This window comes from Drosophila eugracilis, unplaced genomic scaffold (assembly GCF_018153835.1).
Source record: "Drosophila eugracilis isolate 14026-0451.02 unplaced genomic scaffold, ASM1815383v1 contig_2088, whole genome shotgun sequence".
NCBI classification, from domain to species: domain Eukaryota; kingdom Metazoa; phylum Arthropoda; class Insecta; order Diptera; family Drosophilidae; genus Drosophila; species Drosophila eugracilis.
The window spans coordinates 4,413,615-4,431,712 of NW_024572964.1; the positions used below are offsets into that span (position 1 = coordinate 4,413,615).

An 18,098-nucleotide genomic window follows, 5' to 3' on the forward strand; every position below is an offset into this window, starting at 1 on the left:
CTACAATTTTACAGCTTTTCAAATAACGCGCCTAAAAGCTTCCATTAGAAAAGTATTTTGCATTAGGAAATAGATAGTGAGGATTATCTGTCTGCGCATCATCTGGTCACACCTGAGCAAAGAGGACTAGGCGTTGTTGTTATTTCTTCGGTTGTGAATCAAAATAAGACAAACAAGTGGCTCAACATACTCGAAAATAGATATAAGTTTATAGTGATAAGAGAAATTAAGCCCGCTAATTACCCAGTAGTCAGACAAGTGCAAAATGGGCTGTGCGGAAAGCAAGGACGGTGAGGGGGAGGCGCAAAACAATAGGCCTAAATACCGGTCCTGTACGGACACCTGCTGGCTGGCGATTTATATTATTTTCTGGCTGTTTTTGGTGAGTAATTCATCTTAATACATTAGATTTTCTCATATATGGAGTGGGTATCGGGAAAGTGAAAGTTATGAGATCAATCTGCGCAACGCTTCTCTTTGTTTCCGTTGTGTGTGTGAGCGCTTTTTGCGGGAGGAAAGCGGCTACTTGTTACTTGAAAATGTCTCATTCGTGTCGTCATCGCAGCTGGCTCATGAGCAGAATTGTTAATTCCGCTAATGAATGCGATGAATTAACATTCAGGGTTAGCATGAGGTCTGGTAAATCCCTCATGAGACGAATCAATAACTACTGTTTCTGGTGTCCTGCAGGACACGCCACTCCCAGAAAGCATTTTCATGTCAGGTATTTGCATGGGTATGTCCGCCAAAGAGATTATAATATAAATGCCCCCTGACATGACATGCTTGTCATGGGGCGTTGGCAGCCTTAACTATAATCTATATGCTGAATTAAACCACTTTAATTTACCCCCGTTTCTTTTTCAGATCGTGATAGCCATCTTTTCGTTTGTCTACGGCAATCCCTTGCGCATCATCAATGGCTACGACTCATTTGGCAACACATGTGGCGTCAAGCACAATGAAAAGTTCCAGGGCTTTCCGCTTTCGGGCATGAACACCCTCGACAAACGAGAACTCTTCTACTTCGATGTCAAAGAACTAAAAAGATCCTTGAAAATATGTGTCAAATCCTGTCCCGCCAAAACCATGACCAAAGGAAGTGACTTGCTGGATTACTATACCCAAACCGGCACTCAATTTTGCACATATGATTACAATATGCAGCAACTTAGTTCTGTGGGAAACGATGCCAAAACCTTTAATTTCCTTGGTCCCTGCCCTAGTTTTCCCGTCCACGAAAGGTCTGTTGATGACATAACCTAAATCAAATCTTATTTTAATTTAATTCATAAATTAATCGTTTTTCCCAGTGCTCCTGTCCTCCATCGGTGTGTTCCGAAGGGCACAGGAGAAAAGGTGCAGAACTATTACGACATGCTCAACAACTGGGATGTGGCTCAGCAGTTCGTTGGTGACATTTACTCCACCTGGCACATCATTGCCATGGTCTGTGGTCTGGCATTGCGTAAGATATAACTATTTGTACATTTAAATATCATCTAAATTGCTTGTTTGTCTAGTCATATCTATCGCTTTGGTGACGATGATGCACTGGTTATCTCGTATCGTCTCATGGATCATCTGTGTCCTGGTCATAGTGGCCAGTGTTGCTCTTACCGTTGCTCTGTGGTATGCCTACTATAACATTCGCTATAAGTCTGGCGTGAATACTCAGTATACTCTGCTAGAAGAGTTTGTTCGCAATCAGCAAGCGGTTTTAACCCTGGCTGTCTTGGCCACCATTACTATGGTTAGATAAATCATTTAATATTTAAATACTAGTTACTTATTTAAAAGATCTTCTTTACAGGTTATCCTTATTGTTGTTATATACTTTTTGAAAAACAAATTGGCCGGCTTGTCTGCTCTTTTTGAGGAAGCTGGGCAGTGTATGATGAATCTACCAGGACTTTTAATTGCACCGCTCTTGGCTTTCCTTGTGCTCATAGCCTTCTTGAGTTTTTGGGTTGGAGTTGTCATTTGTCTAGCTACCGCCAGCTCACCTGACCAGAGTCCCATCGCTCCGTTTGATAACTCCAAAGCTCATCGCCAGCCGTTGCCAGCTAATGCGTTATTTGTTTCCAATAACACCAGTGTCAATGATTTAAGAAGTAAGTAGTCAATATTTTATATTTTACAAAACAATTATCTGCAGGGTTTTAAAGAAGCTATATTTGAAATAATCTGAATTATATATTTTTGCATTTTGTGGTTATTTTGTAACCTGATTCGGTGAATAAGTAAGTGATATTTAATAAGGGCACAGAACTTTACTCTTGTGTACATATTTCTGTGTTTCTTTTCTCACTACTTTTGGAACTAAATTGTATATACAAAGATTTCCTAATAACTTTGTAAATCCCAGAGAAATAATCTTAACTTTTTTTAAACAGCGAATTCCCGGGTAGAATATGCCGATGCTGGTGCCCTTCGCAGCATGTTCTGGATCTATGTGGTCGGTCTTATTTGGACGGTGGAGTTTATTTTCGCCTGCCAGCAGTTTGCACTGGCCGCAGCTGTGGCATTTTGGTACTTCCAAAAGCCAACGACCACCCCTACAATTTACGCCATTGGAAAACTAATCAAGTATCATTTGGGTACAGTGGCTAAAGGATCCTTTGTAATCACTATCTTCAAGATTCCTCGCTTAATACTCACATATTTGTATGCCAAGTAAGTTTCTTTTAAATCGCTTCTTATTCTTGTCAAATTAAATATTGAATATTTTAGACTGAAAAAAGGTGAAGACAAAGGATCAGAGTGTGCCGCCTGTTGCTTGAAGTGCTGCATTTGTGGCTTCTGGCTGCTGGAGAAGTTCATTCGGTTCTTGAATCACAATGCCTACACTGTGGTGGCTATTGAGTCAATCAACTTCTGTCCCGCTGCAGGCATTGTAAGTTTAAATACAGAAAGACCAAGCTATCAATTAAAAAATTTTATATTTTTTAGGCTTGGAATGCCATGGCCACGAATGTTTTACAAGTGGCCACCATTAACAGTGTTGGAGACTTCATCCTCTTCCTGGGAAAGGTTGTGGTGGCCGCTCTATCCGGCCTGATCGGTATCGTTTTGCTCAAGGACATGCCTGGTCTAAACTTTTATATGGCTCCTGTCATAATCATTATAATATTCTCCTTCTTCATCGCTCACATTATTCTCTCACTGTTTGAGGTAAGAAACGCATTTCATCGTATTAAGTGCAAGTTTAACGAATTACTTCCCAACAGATGGTGGTAGATACTTTATTCCTCTGCGTCTGTGAGGATAAGACCCTGAATGGTCGCTCTGGTCGCTGGGCACAAAGCAATTTAGCTAAGCTAGTGGGCGAGGAACCGCTGCAGCCTGGAGAGGAGCCGCCCATCGAGGTGGTTCAAATGATGCCCATCAACAAACAGCCATTCAGTATTACCAGACTTCCCCAGTCTGATCCCGAGGTGGCTCCTATGTCGCCAGAATAACTCAATGAAGCAACAGCTTGATGCTATACCTTGCGTATTCCAGCCCCAGAAACCCCCCGAAACTCAACGCACATCTCATTAGGATGTTAATATTTATAAACATACCATAACTCCGTCGCGACGTACAAAGTAGAAAAGTGGGACTAATAATAACTGATAATCTTGTCTATTGATATATTCAAACTTAGGATGCACAGTTTGTAAACGTATTTATAAAGTTTAATCGTTTTTTATCTAAATGTAAAATGGCGTGTTTAAACCTTTTTAACACGTTTAGTAGTTCTTGCCTTCTTTCTTTCAATCACTTCTTTGACGGCCTTCAGTTGTTTTTCCTTAATCTTCTTGGTAAGCGCCGATTTCGGCGTCTGCTTGGCGTCTTCCTCCTTCCTCTTCTTGGCTATCGCCGCCAGAATCTTAGCCGTCTCCACTGGATCGTCGTCCTCAAAGAGTTCTTCGTTATTAACACCATCATAGGCTCTGACTGGCCGCGTGGCCTCGTGCTTGACCTTCTGTTCCACTCGGTTAACGTATTTGTCCTTGGCTGCCTTCTTAAGCATCTGTCGCTGCTTTGCCGGACTTACGTAGTCGGCATTCTCCCAAATTGTCTTGCCTGTAAAGGAGCCATCGAATATTTTCACAGGATTCATCACATAGCGTGGTCCTACTTCGGATAAACCGCCATCCTCGGAGAGAATTTGGAAATTCCTAAACCAGATTCGGTTGTCCAGATAAGTAAAGGTGAAAACATGATCTACGAACGGCTGACTCTTGGGATGGTGATTGGGAACCGAAAAGGTCTGGACGAACAGCTCCTTGAGCAGCTTCAGATGGGGCAGTTCATCAAATTTGGAGTCGAAGGAGAGAAGTGGACGCGATCCGCGCAAGCAATTGCCCGTCATCTTCAGTTCGGCCATTGTGTGGATATTCTCGATAAGAAACTTGGCCGATGGGCCAGTGGAACCCGAGGTATTCGACACCCACATGTACAGATCCCTTTTCCGGCGACCCTCAAAGAGCATGGCCTTGTTGCAGTGCTTCATCTCGCACATTTCGTTCACTACCGACAAGGATTTAGAGCGCTCCATTTTGGATTCGGGACGGTGATGCGGCATCAGTGTCTTTATGTCCTTCATTAAATGTCTGTCCCGGTGACTGATTCCTCGGGCAGAGAAGACCAGCACGCGCTGTTTGTTCACCCATTTCTCCTGTAAATTAAGTAAATTATGTTAGTAAATTGCTAGTTTCAAGGAGTCCCAGATCTTGCCTTTTTGGGCACCACTTCATCTGAAGATCGCTGTGGCGGCAAAGGTGGGTTTTCATCTAGCGGAACTATCTCCAATTGTGGAGCAGCTTTCTTTTTCTTATTCAGAAACTTGCGACCCATTTGTCTTAGTTTAAATAATTAAAAACAATTGAAAAGGCAAAACAACGTGGAGTTCGAATAACAACCAGGGATGAATGCAACACATTTAATACCAGGGCTTCAAAACACGTGCACCCGAGGATTTTTGAATAATGGTATTATTCAACACTGTTAAAATATTCGTTTTTTTAAATTCAAATACAATTTAAATAAAAACATGATTACTTACAATAAGTATAAGAATTTTTTGTTTTATTTATTATAACCAATCTTTTAGTAAAATGTCCAAAAAATGTTGAATTAATTTTTTTTGGTATATTTCACATTATTTGCTTTTAGCTGGAAAAATATATTTATACAATCTTTTTTAAATTTAATTAAATTCCATAATTCTTAATCCTCTTCATCTTCAAATCCCGGTTCAGGGCACAGTCGACATTTACTCTCGTTAATGCCATAATTCATGCAATGTTCTCCCACACACTCGCAGCAACCGTCATGAAACCATCTATAGCTGGTAGCTCCAGTTTTTAGGCAGGTCTGCCGACATCTATTCCAGGATGTGCACTGATCAAGGTACAAAACAGTGCAATTCAAGCCGGAATCAGGTTTGCCATCGGTGGAAAACGATACCACACTCCAATTGTAGGTGTATCCATCGTTTGGTGATGAAGACATGGCTCTGAACAAGGCTGACATTCCTTCGAATTCCTCAGTATGTGATTTCCTTCGTAATTCTGTCATGCTAGCATAAGCTAGCAAAACTTGCCCAAGTGTTAAGAAAATAGGAATTTTCACAAATAATTCCATTTTGACATGCCAATTGTAACTGAAGAGCTAGAGACGTGGACATATGGTTTTTAAATGAATTTTTATATCAGGTAGAAATATTACTGCAGGTAGAAAAACATTTTACCAGCTGTCACCAAATGTCGTTATCTCATTTATCAATATTACCTAACTGGGGCAGGTCCTTCTTTAAGGACCATAAATAAAAGGATTATAAAACTGTAATAAAATACAAGTTTTTAAGCTACGTTAGATTACTAATCCTTTTTGTAGAGGTTTTCTAAGTCATGATGGTTAAATCTTTTCAAAAGGTCAAAAGTGTTAACAAGTTTCAAAAACAGTGGATTAACCAATTGAATTATCAAGGAGATTTTTCAGCCTTATATACAATTCGCATTTACGTGACACATTTCGATTGACGGAACCACTTCTTTCCGGCTTGTCGAAATTAAATTTTTGCCAACATCACTATTTGCTCCAGTGTTGCCATATTTGGGGATTTTAATACACAAGAATAATTGAAAGGAGAAAAGCTTAGAGGGGAATTATCAACTTGTATGGGTATACAGAAAATTTGGATAGCCGAAGCTTAAAACAAATATTTTGTAAGTTGCAAATTTTTGGAATTACATATGTATGTAAATGTACACGTTCATACATACACATACGTGTACATTTACATACATATGTTAGGGAAGAAGCAGTTTTAGGGGAAGGCCTTTTGATATTTACATATGTACATATGTACATATGTAATACAAGTACATACATACATTTTACATATACACGTAAACAAAAAATCAGAAACCATTACTTGAACCGGCTTCCTCCCAAATAAACCCATATCTTAAAGCCAATCAAAATATGGGAATAAGAGCTGGAGTGTTCCATAGATACACCAACACAACAGGCCGTGTCCAATGCTGAAAAACATTTATTCACATCCCCTAGCAAAAAAAAACACCTGCAACAAAATTGAAATGCGTTTCATCATTAGAAAAAAAAGTCCCTCACCAATTATTTCTTATTACATCTCAACTCCTCAGTGTAGTCAAGAGAAATAGTATCTATCCATCGTGCCATGAAAAATGCATAGAAGTCATGCAACCGTGCCTTGGTTGTGAACTCCCCCTCCATTTTCGCAATTACCAACCAAACCAGCAACCTCCAAGTAAAATAATTATAAAACTGCGGATATGCCACTTAAACCTTACAAACGTCCACTATCTTGACAGGACAGAAAGCAGTTTGTGCAAAAGGTGCAACAATACTCTAATATTCACATGCACTTGTTTTGCCATCGCCTAACAACGTTCTATACAATTACACAACCTAAATACCATACTATTAACTAATATCAATATAAAACTATTAGTTTAGCTGAAAGTCCAGCAGCTTCTAACTCGCTTTAACTATTTCATAAAGAAACCTGATTTAAAGGAAAAACTATATTCAGATATCAAACACACAATACATTGGGTTGCCCATTCAATTTTATTTATTTTTGTTTCTTGTGTTTTACAGTAATATATTGATTAAATGTAATATATATGAAAAGAAATATTTTTGCACGGCAAAATCGTGCCAATACTCTTGAGAAATTCATTATGTTTGAATTCATTTCTTCGCTAGATGTCGTCGGAATTCGTTAGTAATAGTTCAAGTTTAACAGAGTTCGTTTCTGTATTATGGGTAGATTCATAGTCACCTAAGCGGTATGTATATGCGACATTATATAACTCGTAAATAACTCTAATAAAAATATGCAAACATCTTATGCATGCATATTTCTATGAAAGTTGTATTCGAGAGCAATAAGTCAATCAAGTAGTCAACGGATGTGATGAATTCGTTGGCTGTTTGTTAACCCGTCTTGGTTCGCGGGTTCTGGTCAATGTCCTCCAGTCTTCGTGGTTGTTGTATTTTCGCATTCCGTTAAGAGAGTGTTCTTGTTGTGGTGGTTTGTTTGGTTAATGGTTGTTTTTGGTGGTGTTTCAGTTCAACTATTTTTTAACGGACTGTATTCTCAAGTTAGTTACGTACTCGTACATTGCGTTCTCTGTTAGTTCTTGCTTGTCAGTGGGTCTGTGGAGATATAAAAGACAAAAATGATTTGGCTTATTATGGTCGCGCTCAGTGGCGGCAATAGATATCGTCATTGGCCAACCGGTGCACGGGGTAAGTACAAATCGATTGGTCCGAACATAATCTGTCTGCACACAAGCGTTAAGCGAATTCGTAACTTATATCGTTAATGGGACTTGGTTTGGAATTTGCACAACTACTTACCTCGGACCACGGCACACACTCATCTCAACTATGGCTACACTAAGAGATACGGGATTTATACTTTTTAACTAGCTACTTACACTCAGTTGCGCCTCAAGCGTTTGCGTCCACCGTCTTCGCCATCAGATCCGTTGCGCTCCTCCGCCTCCATGACCTACAATTTTATTATAATCGATTACACTTTTTTTCACTTATGTATGTATGTGCTCAGATTATGTTTTAAATTATCAAAACCATTAAATAAACTTTCATGTTTAAAGTCTCAGGAATAATCTAAAAAAAAATCTACAAATGTTTATAGTACGAACCTTAATTTTAGTGCCGCAAATTTCAGCACCGTTCAGAGTTTGAATAGCCGATTCGGCGCTCTCTACATCAGCATACTTAACGTAGCCGCAATTCTTATTGGGCAGTAGATAGACGTCGATCAGTCCCGACCAGCAGGAGAATACGTTTTTCAATATCGAATGCGGCAAATTCTAAATTGATAATGAAAACAACAATCATAACTAATGTCAATTAGACTCGGTACAATGATACCTACCGCTGAGAGCACAATGAACAGACGCTGAGCCACCTGGGTGTCTGGTGAGGCCAGTGGTTGAGTAGCGGGTAAGGGAACGTTGCAAATTGCATCCTTTTTGGTCCGCTCTGAAATTAAGGACAAGAATAAAATTACAACAATGATCAATATTGAGCATGCATTTAAACCCCAATAAATTTTAGAAAGTAAAAAAATAAGTGTTTAATAAAGGACTACAGATGATGGCGAGGCCTATAACCCTTAATAGATTTTAAACGCGTACTGTCTATAAAGGAGGTGTCCATTCGTGACGAGCTCATTCCATTGACTTTCACAATGATACGTTCACCGACAGGGTACTCCAGACCGTGAAGTTTGTCCCTGTAGAAATGTTATATTAATAGCTGGTTTATAAACGATTGTATAGCTAAATTTACTTTGCATAAATAGCAGCCTCGGGGTTGTCATAGACTACTAAGGCTTCATTGGTGCGAGGTCCGTCTGAAAGAGTATTACAAATTGTTGAAAATGCTACTTACACCTGCATATATAACTCACGTTCGCGCACGATTTGGCAGTAATCAAGGCCGGGAATGATATCGAAGAGTCGCCAGAGCTGATCCTGGTTTACGCAGTTGCTCACATTTACCTCAAGGCAAGAGGGCTGGGCCACAGGGACATTCTGCATGCGCAGGAAGGCCGCCATGTCGTTGTTTTGCGACACGTTCCAGTCGTTGTTATAGTTGCCGCCACCAACGCTACCATTTCCTCCACCTCCATTGAAATTAGAATTGCCACGTCCCGATCCGCTGTAAACCGGATTGTCTTCGGAAGGACGACCGTATTGGTCCCTCTGAGAGCGAGTGGAACCCTTGGGTTCAGCAAAGACAGCTTTATATTTAGCTGAACAGTTCTCAAAAGCGACAGCTGCATGATAGAACCTGTCAAATTAAATGACATTAGTCGGACCTGAAAAATTAGAAATGCTGCATTTGTTACGCACTTGGCAAATCTGACATAGCCGAAGCCTTTAGGGGCTCCAGTGCCCTTCTCCTTGACAATTGTGACCGCTTCCACTTCACCCCACTGAGAAAACTCCTCGCGAATATCGTCCTCGGTGGCCGATTTCGGAATCACTATGAACAGCCTAACATATTTCTCCTGCTCATTTTCGGACTTATTCGAGCCTTGGTTACGGCTGTAAAAGGGGAGTTATGCTAATTTTGTAGACTATTAACAAAAACTTATCTTACTTGGCTGCCACTAGGACTTTAAGGGTGCGATCCAGCTTTCCAATCGTCTTGCCGTTCATCTGCTCCTGCGCTTTGGCCGCATCTGATGTCTTTGAAAACTTTACGTAGGCGATTCCCTTGTTCTCCTGTGTGTGTTTGTCCTTCACCACCCAAATATCCTCGATTTCTCCGTACTCAGAGAAGGCCTCGCGGAAGTCCTCTTCGGTGTGAGCCTTGTTGCAAATTATAAACAGACGCGACATTGGCGGATCATCGTCGTTGTTAGTGAACTCCTGTCCACCACGTCCGCCACCACTGCGAGATTGAGATCTAAAGTCAGACATTTTTCTGATAATTTTTTTTCTTTCGATTTTTATTCCGCACGATTCTTTCACACAACTTTACTTCACAAGTTCTGACGAAGCAATGACAGAAAATACGTATACCTACTAAAAATGTAACCAGATGTTGAAAACGCGCTTACACCAAATAACCCCTGACTTTTCAGTCAAAAATCGTATTAAGAATAAGAAAAAGTTAAAATTTCAAAGATGTTGCCAGTATCACTGTTAGTTAGAAATAAGGGCTGCTCGAGATTATTAAATTTTTTAATAAAAACCTATCTTAACTCCAAAATACGTTAGATATTTAAAAACCATAACCCAGAATATTTGCGGTGAAAGACGTTTCAATATCTGGCTACACTTATTTCATGTGTGTATACGTTGAGTATGTATGCATGTATGGATATCTGTACATACATATGTACATATAAACATACATAAGTAGGTACATACACGCGACTAACAAAAAAATATGAAAAGCTTTACCCATAACAATGACTTCCAACCCAACCTAGCAAAATAAACTTTGATTTATTCTTGCAAGAAATAAGCTTGGAGCCACTGTATTCTCTATTGAGATGATAAAATTGCAAAAAGGTGCCGTAAAAATTAATTCATTTATTAATGTACAATATGGTTATGTAGGGTTTATTTGGGAGGAAGCCGGTTCTGATTTTCTGTTTACGTGCATACATATGTACATCCATGTATATGTATATGTATGTATGTAAAGGATGTTTTGCATGATAGATACATATTATTTCTCTTGACTGCACTGAGGAGTTCAGATGTAATAAGAAGTACATAAGTGATGAGGGATTTTTTTTTTAATAATGATACGCAAGACAATTTTGTTGCAGGTGTATTTGGTTGGGGGATGAGAAGAAATGTTTTTTCTGCATTGGATACGGCCTGTTGTGTTGGTGTATCTGTGGTACACTCCAAATTTATTGCCCAATTTAGATTGGCTTTAAGATATGGATATATAAATATTCACAACTGTTTCAAAACTAACATACTCTTCTTTAAGAGTATAAAAAGAACTAGTTCCTAAATGTATACAACGAAAAATTTCATTTACGTAGCCCTGGAAAATAGTGATTCCACAGACAGCTGACTTGGATTTTGTTTAGATTTTGTAAATTGTTGATTTAACGGGACGAAAAGTTAATTATTTGATTGGAATATAAAGTACAAACAGTTAAAATGGATCCAGCACTGCTTCGCGAACGCGAGGCCTTCAAAAAGCGGGCGATGGCCACGCCCACGTGAGTACCAACCATTTGGGCCTTTTGACAAAGATTGTGCTTTGAAAATGATGAAATATCTTTCATATCAGCGTTGAGAAGAAGTCCAGGCCCGATAGACCAGCTCCACCGCCTCCCAGCGATGATTCGAAGCGTAAAATGCGTCCCCCAACGGCTCCCAAGCTGGATGCCTCAACGTAAGTAGCTGTATACTATTTCCAAGATTCAGGATATTGTAAAAACCATGTGGAACACTCTTGTCCCATACACAGATACAAGACCATGTCTGGCAGTTCCCAGTACCGATTTGGAGTGCTGGCCAAGATAGTTAAGTTTATGCGCACTCGTCACCAAGACGGCGATGATCATCCCTTGACTATAGAGGAAATTCTGGACGAGACTAACCAACTGGACATTGGACAATCTGTGAAAAATGTTAGCTATACTTCATTCACCGTTTTAAGATTATACTATGTAGTACTCCTCTCTTCTAGTGGCTTGCTAGCGAGGCTTTGCATAACAATCCCAAGGTGGAGGCCAGTCCGTGTGGCACCAAGTTTAGTTTTAAGCCAGTTTACAAAATCAAAGATGGCAAAACACTGATGCGACTGCTTAAACAGCACGATTTGAAGGGACTAGGTGGTATTTTGCTGGACGATGTACAGGAATCCCTGCCTCACTGTGAAAAGGTCTTGAAAAACAGAGCTGCCGAAATCCTGTTCATTATTAGACCTATTGACAAGAAGAAGATATTGTTTTATAACGATAGAACAGCCAACTTTTCGGTATGTTTATAATGTTGAAAACTAAAGTAATCTAAAAACGTACATAAATTGCCTTGCAGGTGGACGAAGACTTCCAGAAACTTTGGCGTTCAGCTACAGTTGATGCAATGGACGATGCCAAAATCGATGAATATCTTGAGAAGCAGGGCATTCGCTCTATGCAGGATCATGGTCTCAAGAAACCCGTTCCCAAGCGCAAGAAGGCGGCGAACAAGAAGCGGCAGTTCAAGAAACCCAGAGACAACGAGCATTTGGCAGATGTTCTGGAAGTCTACGAGGATAATACACTAACACTGAAGGGCGTGAATCCTACGTAGATATATAACTTTAGATTAGACAATAAAAATAACTCTCAATGGTAATAAGTACACTCGAAACTGGGCGTTATAAATTTGTTTACCCACTTGCAATCTCATTGAGAGTCCGCTGTGGCCGAATACTCATACTTCAAGATTTATAGCTGCAGATTGCCAATTCTGCCAGAGGCTTTTGAACTTAAAAATATGAGGACCGGCACAGGGAAAGATAATTAAAAAGCAAAACTATGTAATCTTTTCTTGACATTCCCAATGGTTCCCCACCTCGACGATTGACTATGTGTTGGTGGGCCAGAATCGATGCTGGTAGGCAGATAAATTGGTAACAGGGGGAAGCCATAGCTTTAGTCTGCTTTGAACGGCAACCAAGTTCAGTTGGAATCGATTCTTAATAACCTATTTTACTGCGGCGGTGAGTACTTGTGAGGAAAATTTATTAAAAGGTGTTTGTTTGTGGCAGATAATCGCATCAATGTGTTTGGGTCATCAATAGACGGAACATCAAACATGGGTTACTAACGATTTTTATTGCATTGTAAACAACTTAAAATTGATACGTTGTTGCTAGATTAATTTTTAACGTGATAAGAAATGCATTTCACCCTTATTCTAAACATATTTCAGTTAGAAAGTTTAGTTTATTTTATATATATATATATATATATATATAATTTTCAACAGTACAATTTTTGCATTTAACTTATCTTAAAGAAAATGTAATATTTAAAATGCACCAAAGAAAATTTTGATAAATATCTATAGTAACTTTAACAACCTGCATCGGTGAAGAGGAAGGGTATTCATATGTAGGCGTGTAGAAAATCCTGTTCTTTGTTTACTCGACTTGACTCTTCAGCACGGACAATGAGCTCTCTACTCGGCGGCTAAAAACTTGTTTTGAAATACTCAAATTGTTTAATTATAATTCCCAAAGCATTCGCCAGTTGGCTTTGAGAGTTTCTGTGCTGAGGTTGGCGAAATGAAGCGGACAGCACTAGGAGTGGCGTTGCTCCTGGCCCTGGTGGCTAACCTTACGGCCCACAGCTCAGAGTAAGTGGTTATAACTATAGTATAGGCGGAAATTACCACCGATCTGTCACTGACTTTCTCTTTGATTCGTGTTCTTCAACGTAGTGACTTAGTTTACGGGTATGAGTGTCGTAGTGGTCTCTGCCAAAAGGTGGAGCTCAGCGAGAAGAACTACGCCAAGGCCATCAGCATGCCTGTATGCCGGCTTTTCTGCGGCAGTTCCATCGGCACCCTGTGGCCCAAACCTACGGGTGCAGTGCGTCTGGACACACTGATGCGCCAGGTGGACATCTCCTTTATCGACTTTAATGTCAATGGCACGTCCCGCCAGCAGAAGCTGTGGCGAGCGGCTGAAGACCGTTTCATGGACATGTTGGAAGCTCAGATCCCGGATCGCAAGATCCTCGCCCGAGGTGGCTATCGTATGTCTGTTAATTTTAACATCCCGGATGAGCCTGCAACGGCCAGACTTACCCTGGAAACGGATGAAAGCTATACCTTGGATATTGATACGGATACCTCGGGTCATGTTCTGGCCAACATTACAGCGGCAAACTTCTTTGGAGCCCGCCATGGTCTGGAGACCCTAGCCCAGCTGATAGTTTACGACGATATTCGCCGCGAAGTTCAGGTCGTTGCCAATGCCACCATTACTGATTCACCGGCTTACAAGTGGCGTGGCTTGCTGCTAGACACCTCCCGTAACTACTACTCTGTAAAGTCCATAAAGAGAACATTGGGTAAGGCATTGTTAAAGGAAAATGAGAAAGTTTAATGATTATGCATTTTGCCTTTAGAGGGCATGGCTCTGGTCAAACTAAACACCTTCCACTGGCACATCACGGACTCGCATAGCTTCCCATTGGAGGTGAGAAAGCGCCCGGAACTGCACAAGCTGGGAGCCTATTCCCAACGACAAGTGTACACTCGTCGGGATGTGGCCGAAGTTGTGGAGTACGGACGGGTTCGCGGTATCCGTGTTATGCCAGAGTTCGACGCCCCTGCCCATGTGGGTGAGGGTTGGCAGCACAAGAACATGACCGCCTGTTTCAATGCCCAGCCATGGAAGTCTTTCTGCGTGGAACCACCATGTGGCCAACTGGATCCCACTGTGAAGGAGATGTACGATGTGCTGGAAGACATTTACGGTACTATGTTTGAGCAGTTTAACCCCGATGTCTTCCACATGGGCGGAGATGAGGTGTCTACAAATTGCTGGAATAGCAGCAAGCCCATTCAGAAGTGGATGAAGAAGCAGGGCTGGGGTCTGGAGACCGCCGACTTTATGCGCTTGTGGGGACACTTCCAGACGGAGGCACTCGGACGTGTTGACAAGGTTGCCAATGGCACACAAACGCCCATTATCTTGTGGACCAGTGGACTCACAGAAGAACCCTTCATTGACCAATATCTAAACCCGGAGCGTTACATCATTCAGATCTGGACTACTGGTGTCGATCCTAAGGTAAAGAAGATCCTCGAGCGTGGCTATAAGATTATAGTGTCCAACTATGATGCTTTGTACTTGGACTGCGGGGGAGCTGGCTGGGTAACTGATGGCAACAACTGGTGCTCTCCCTACATTGGCTGGCAGAAGGTGTACGACAACAGCTTGAAATCCATTGCTGGCGACTACGAGCACCATGTCCTGGGCGCTGAGGGTGCTATTTGGTCTGAACAGATTGATGAGCATACGCTTGACAACCGCTTCTGGCCCAGGGCCAGTGCCTTGGCAGAACGTTTGTGGTCGGATCCTTCCGAGGGCTGGCGCCAGGCCGAGTCTCGACTGCTGCTGCACCGCCAGAGGCTGGTGGACAACGGTCTGGGTGCTGAAGCCATGCAGCCACAGTGGTGCCTGCAGAACGAGCATGAGTGTCCTATTGACGCGTACGATGCACAAGTTTGATTGGCGATTAAGTCTTTCCTCTTAACAGTCGCTATCCTTATAGATGTAGTCGGGGCGGCGGGCGGATTTGGGTGATGGCAATGTTCGTACTCACATCGCTCTCCGTCTGAAAATAAACCACAGCTCAAAGATGGCCTTACGCAAGTGACTTGTCGTTTATTTCGTTTAGTATAAATGAGATTAATGGTCCTACTCTGTGTTCCATTCCGATTCAAATTGGCTAACTCAAAAGTAATTAAGGAAAGCCTTACGACTTCTTCGATTCCTTCGAATTTGATTGGAAACAGAGATGTACAAGTTATGCTCTTAATTGGGGTGGGGCTTTGCGAGTGATGGTGTCTTCTGCCACCGGCATGAACTTCTGGGACTCCTGAATATGTACGAATGAGTCTAGATACTAAAAGCAGCGTTCCCGTGTGCAAAATTTTAGATGGAAGCTCTCTCTTTACTCGTTCCATTCTTCCTCGTTGCGTCCGAACTTGTAGGTTAAACTGGCGAACAGGATGAGGACATTCTGCGTCAGTATGGCCACTCCAAACCAGCCGTCCTTCTTTTCTGTAGTGGATTATTCAAACAAGTTAACAAATTTTGTTTGCCAAAACATAATATTCCTCACCATTGTTGATGAAGTCATCGATCATGACCCAGACGGCAGCAATGATGGAGGCAAAGCCCATAACGAAGCCGACAAGTAACCAGATCTTGGCTATCCTGGCTCCTGATTCAGACGGATTCTCCTCCGAAATCTGCGCACAAAACAAAAGGTGTGAGTCATTTGGTAAGTCATATGAAAAGTGGACACCCTCTTACATGTTCCCCCTTAACCGCGTTCACCATACAAAAGCTGATGGTCCCGAAAATACCGATGAACACGTGTCCTGTGGTGATCTGGTGTTTTCCGTCGATGGACATGGCATCTATTAGGACCCACCATCCTGCGAAAAACTAACGAAAAAAGGTGCACAGTCAGAAGGGTTTCCTATGAATGTTTATGGGTGTATCCTCACCAGTAGACCAGCTATCAAGGAGGAGTTCTTGTTCCTGGACGCCTCACCAGTGAAGTAGTTTAATACATTGTCCCAAAGTCCCATTGTTTAGCTTCTAAAACGAAATCTCAATTATTCTATTCGGCTATCTTCTTGTTTTGACGCAGACTGAATAGAGGTTTTCATCGCAGTCTGCGGCAACCCTATTCAGTATTTTTGTTGTTTACACTGGTATCGCAACAATCTCTGCTTCTTTTTCTTTCATAAAAATTTAAACTCGTAAATACAGGAATAACTTATCGCTAATATGTTTTAATTTATTTGTTGTTTCCTGCTAGTGATAAGTATGATAATAAACTAATATTAGTCGAAGAAAAAATATTTCAGGGGAGATCAGCTGATTTTTGGTGCAAACGTGCTTCAGTATATTTTGGGTTTTTATTCGAAAGTTTTCTACGGTCACTCTATTAATTTCACGTTAAACGAAATTATAATTGGATTTCTTATTATTTAACAACCGATCGCAGCGACACGAGTGGGTGCGTGTGGTCAGTAATAGATAGAGATTGAGAAGGACTCATCACCAGAATGCTAGTCTTAAACATTTGCAGAACTGCCTCCAGATTGGCCCTGCGCAGCCTCAACCTGCGATCGCCTATCGCAACGCGCACTTTCTCGGCGGGATTGGCCCTGAAAACGAAAGATGTGTGAGTAGCCCACGTTCATGAGGGGTACAATGGGTATTCCACACCTCCGACCAACATAAACATTGATCAATATTTGTTTACAGTGTTAATATAACATTCGTGCGTGCCAACGGGGACAAGATCAAGACGTCTGGGAAAGTGGGAGACTCTCTGCTGGATGTGGTAGTCAATAACAATGTGGATTTGGATGGTTTTGGAGCCTGCGAGGGTACTTTGACTTGCTCTACCTGTCACCTGATCTTCAAGACCAGCGATTTCGAGAAATTACCCGACAAACCCGGTGATGAGGAGCTGGACATGCTGGATTTGGCCTACGAACTGACGGATACCTCCCGTTTGGGCTGCCAGATCGTTCTGTCTAAGGACATGGAGGGTCTGGAGGTTCATGTGCCCTCCACCATCAATGACGCCCGAGCCGCGTAAAGAGACGCCACCCACTGTTATCAATTGTTGCAATTTTGAGTGCTAATTTGCTTTAGTTCGACTTAGATGTAGTCAATATTTTTCAATGAAATCGTATGTATTGTCCCAGGGACATCTAGCTCAGGCGGCTATTATAAATGCGTGCATAAATCGGATTCCAGATGCGGTTTTCGGCCCGCTGTTGTTTTTAAAGTGTTTAAGCTCAAAAGGATTAGATCAATATGTAAATATGTGTTCCCAATAAATTTACATGTATTTTCGTAGCTCTCACTTGGTTTTATTAACCTTAAGGTGTTTTCTAAGATGTGAATCCAGTTCCTATAAAAATAAAACCTTTTTGTGTGGTAATGATTTTGCACTTGTGCTTGGCAAATAAACAAAAACAACTCAAGTTTTTTTTCGGTATCATAATGATAATGCAGTTTGAAAAGCAATTCAAAAAGAATGTAGTATACTTTTAATCATATCATTAAAAAATCTTAAAGTTAATCATTAGTAAGCATATTCTTATATGCTTGCTCGAATGAAGGTTTTATATATTAATAATCCTATTCATTTTTTTGACCAAACTCTTTTATTTTTAGCAAAACTTCTGGTCATGGCAAAACAAAGGCTTATCATAGCCCCCGACCAAACATTTCATCATCGTGATAAAGTTTGCATTAGCTTTGTTTGCGTTTCCTTATCAGTTGGTTGC

At 41.2% G+C, this 18,098-nt stretch overlaps 8 protein-coding genes across 10 annotated transcripts; 4 read left to right on the forward strand and 4 right to left on the reverse strand.

The window, feature by feature from the left end:
- Positions 1 to 113: 113 nt before the first annotated feature.
- On the forward strand, positions 114 to 3,740 carry LOC108108119 (choline transporter-like 1). The gene is made up of 9 exons (XM_017216036.2): positions 114 to 382; positions 868 to 1,244; positions 1,314 to 1,468; positions 1,524 to 1,753; positions 1,814 to 2,114; positions 2,397 to 2,676; positions 2,734 to 2,896; positions 2,953 to 3,174; positions 3,231 to 3,740. The coding sequence occupies exons 1-9, from the start codon at positions 266 to 268 to the stop codon at positions 3,459 to 3,461; spliced, it is 2,076 nt and encodes a 691-aa protein (XP_017071525.1). The 5' UTR covers positions 114 to 265; the 3' UTR covers positions 3,462 to 3,740.
- LOC108108120 (ribosome biogenesis protein BRX1 homolog) lies at positions 3,612 to 4,937 on the reverse strand. The gene is made up of 2 exons (XM_017216037.1): positions 4,726 to 4,937; positions 3,612 to 4,666 (listed from the first exon to the last, which is right to left on the reverse strand). Exons 1-2 carry the CDS (start codon positions 4,843 to 4,845, stop codon positions 3,716 to 3,718), a joined length of 1,071 nt encoding a protein of 356 aa, XP_017071526.1. The 5' UTR covers positions 4,846 to 4,937; the 3' UTR covers positions 3,612 to 3,715.
- Positions 4,938 to 5,217: 280 nt separating this feature from the next.
- On the reverse strand, positions 5,218 to 5,634 carry LOC108107712 (protein twisted gastrulation). Its single transcript, XM_017215317.1, has one exon. It carries the CDS (start codon positions 5,632 to 5,634, stop codon positions 5,218 to 5,220), a length of 417 nt encoding a protein of 138 aa, XP_017070806.1.
- A 1,454-nt stretch (positions 5,635 to 7,088) lies between these two features.
- On the reverse strand, positions 7,089 to 10,092 carry LOC108108186 (RNA-binding protein 45). The gene is made up of 9 exons (XM_017216132.1): positions 9,679 to 10,092; positions 9,429 to 9,623; positions 8,984 to 9,366; positions 8,863 to 8,926; positions 8,709 to 8,806; positions 8,447 to 8,553; positions 8,211 to 8,381; positions 7,983 to 8,056; positions 7,089 to 7,698 (listed from the first exon to the last, which is right to left on the reverse strand). Exons 1-8 carry the CDS (start codon positions 9,999 to 10,001, stop codon positions 7,985 to 7,987), a joined length of 1,413 nt encoding a protein of 470 aa, XP_017071621.1. The 5' UTR covers positions 10,002 to 10,092; the 3' UTR covers positions 7,089 to 7,698; positions 7,983 to 7,984.
- A 561-nt stretch (positions 10,093 to 10,653) lies between these two features.
- On the forward strand, positions 10,654 to 12,403 carry LOC108107611 (general transcription factor IIE subunit 2). The gene is made up of 5 exons (XM_017215181.2): positions 10,654 to 11,269; positions 11,341 to 11,445; positions 11,521 to 11,683; positions 11,743 to 12,033; positions 12,093 to 12,403. Exons 1-5 carry the CDS (start codon positions 11,208 to 11,210, stop codon positions 12,348 to 12,350), a joined length of 879 nt encoding a protein of 292 aa, XP_017070670.1. The 5' UTR covers positions 10,654 to 11,207; the 3' UTR covers positions 12,351 to 12,403.
- Positions 12,404 to 12,692: 289 nt separating this feature from the next.
- On the forward strand, positions 12,693 to 15,429 carry LOC108107912 (chitooligosaccharidolytic beta-N-acetylglucosaminidase). Of its 3 annotated transcripts, none has more exons than XM_017215730.1 (4): positions 12,693 to 12,762; positions 13,285 to 13,400; positions 13,485 to 14,119; positions 14,177 to 15,429. In XM_017215730.1, exons 2-4 carry the CDS (start codon positions 13,330 to 13,332, stop codon positions 15,283 to 15,285), a joined length of 1,815 nt encoding a protein of 604 aa, XP_017071219.1. In that variant the 5' UTR covers positions 12,693 to 12,762; positions 13,285 to 13,329; the 3' UTR covers positions 15,286 to 15,429. The 3 variants fall into 3 exon arrangements, with proteins under 3 accessions (XP_017071219.1, XP_041673830.1, XP_017071220.1); XM_041817896.1 differs by lacking the exon at positions 12,693 to 12,762 and having other exon boundaries at positions 13,180 to 13,400; positions 14,177 to 15,266; positions 15,329 to 15,429; XM_017215731.1 differs by lacking the exon at positions 12,693 to 12,762 and having other exon boundaries at positions 13,181 to 13,400.
- Positions 15,422 to 16,462, reverse strand: LOC108107913 (transmembrane protein 50A). Its single transcript, XM_017215733.1, has 4 exons — positions 16,293 to 16,462; positions 16,096 to 16,230; positions 15,902 to 16,031; positions 15,422 to 15,840 (listed from the first exon to the last, which is right to left on the reverse strand). The coding sequence occupies exons 1-4, from the start codon at positions 16,374 to 16,376 to the stop codon at positions 15,731 to 15,733; spliced, it is 459 nt and encodes a 152-aa protein (XP_017071222.1). The 5' UTR covers positions 16,377 to 16,462; the 3' UTR covers positions 15,422 to 15,730.
- Positions 16,463 to 16,715: 253 nt separating this feature from the next.
- LOC108107914 (adrenodoxin-like protein 2, mitochondrial) lies at positions 16,716 to 17,664 on the forward strand. Its single transcript, XM_017215734.1, has 2 exons — positions 16,716 to 16,978; positions 17,062 to 17,664. Exons 1-2 carry the CDS (start codon positions 16,860 to 16,862, stop codon positions 17,399 to 17,401), a joined length of 459 nt encoding a protein of 152 aa, XP_017071223.1. The 5' UTR covers positions 16,716 to 16,859; the 3' UTR covers positions 17,402 to 17,664.
- Positions 17,665 to 18,098: the final 434 nt, after the last annotated feature.

Bases quoted from the DNA above. Each gene is read 5' to 3' on its own strand.
- LOC108108119 (XM_017216036.2), top strand. From the start codon at position 266: ATGGGCTGTGCGGAAAGCAAGGACGGTGAGGGGGAGGCGCAAAACAAT. The intron at 383-867 runs GTGAGTAATTCA...TTTCTTTTTCAG, and splicing joins TTATTTTCTGGCTGTTTTTG to ATCGTGATAGCCATCTTTTC. The intron at 3,175-3,230 runs GTAAGAAACGCA...ACTTCCCAACAG, and splicing joins TTATTCTCTCACTGTTTGAG to ATGGTGGTAGATACTTTATT.
- LOC108108120 (XM_017216037.1), bottom strand. From the start codon at position 4,845: ATGGGTCGCAAGTTTCTGAATAAGAAAAAGAAAGCTGCTCCACAATTG. The intron at 4,667-4,725 runs GCAAGATCTGGG...CTTAATTTACAG, and splicing joins ATGAAGTGGTGCCCAAAAAG to GAGAAATGGGTGAACAAACA.
- LOC108107712 (XM_017215317.1), bottom strand. From the start codon at position 5,634: ATGGAATTATTTGTGAAAATTCCTATTTTCTTAACACTTGGGCAAGTT.
- LOC108108186 (XM_017216132.1), bottom strand. From the start codon at position 10,001: ATGTCTGACTTTAGATCTCAATCTCGCAGTGGTGGCGGACGTGGTGGA. The intron at 8,927-8,983 runs GTGAGTTATATA...ATACTCTTTCAG, and splicing joins CTGCCAAATCGTGCGCGAAC to ACGGACCTCGCACCAATGAA. The intron at 8,057-8,210 runs GTTCGTACTATA...ATAAAATTGTAG, and splicing joins TTTGCGGCACTAAAATTAAG to GTCATGGAGGCGGAGGAGCG.
- LOC108107611 (XM_017215181.2), top strand. From the start codon at position 11,208: ATGGATCCAGCACTGCTTCGCGAACGCGAGGCCTTCAAAAAGCGGGCG. The intron at 11,270-11,340 runs GTGAGTACCAAC...CTTTCATATCAG, and splicing joins CGGGCGATGGCCACGCCCAC to CGTTGAGAAGAAGTCCAGGC. The intron at 12,034-12,092 runs GTATGTTTATAA...ATTGCCTTGCAG, and splicing joins ATAGAACAGCCAACTTTTCG to GTGGACGAAGACTTCCAGAA.
- LOC108107912 (XM_041817896.1), top strand. From the start codon at position 13,330: ATGAAGCGGACAGCACTAGGAGTGGCGTTGCTCCTGGCCCTGGTGGCT. The intron at 13,401-13,484 runs GTAAGTGGTTAT...TCTTCAACGTAG, and splicing joins CTTACGGCCCACAGCTCAGA to TGACTTAGTTTACGGGTATG. The intron at 14,120-14,176 runs GTAAGGCATTGT...TTTTGCCTTTAG, and splicing joins GTCCATAAAGAGAACATTGG to AGGGCATGGCTCTGGTCAAA.
- LOC108107913 (XM_017215733.1), bottom strand. From the start codon at position 16,376: ATGGGACTTTGGGACAATGTATTAAACTACTTCACTGGTGAGGCGTCC. The intron at 16,231-16,292 runs GTGAGGATACAC...TTTTTTCGTTAG, and splicing joins CCTTGATAGCTGGTCTACTG to TTTTTCGCAGGATGGTGGGT. The intron at 16,032-16,095 runs GTAAGAGGGTGT...TTTTGTGCGCAG, and splicing joins ACGCGGTTAAGGGGGAACAT to ATTTCGGAGGAGAATCCGTC.
- LOC108107914 (XM_017215734.1), top strand. From the start codon at position 16,860: ATGCTAGTCTTAAACATTTGCAGAACTGCCTCCAGATTGGCCCTGCGC. The intron at 16,979-17,061 runs GTGAGTAGCCCA...ATTTGTTTACAG, and splicing joins GCCCTGAAAACGAAAGATGT to TGTTAATATAACATTCGTGC.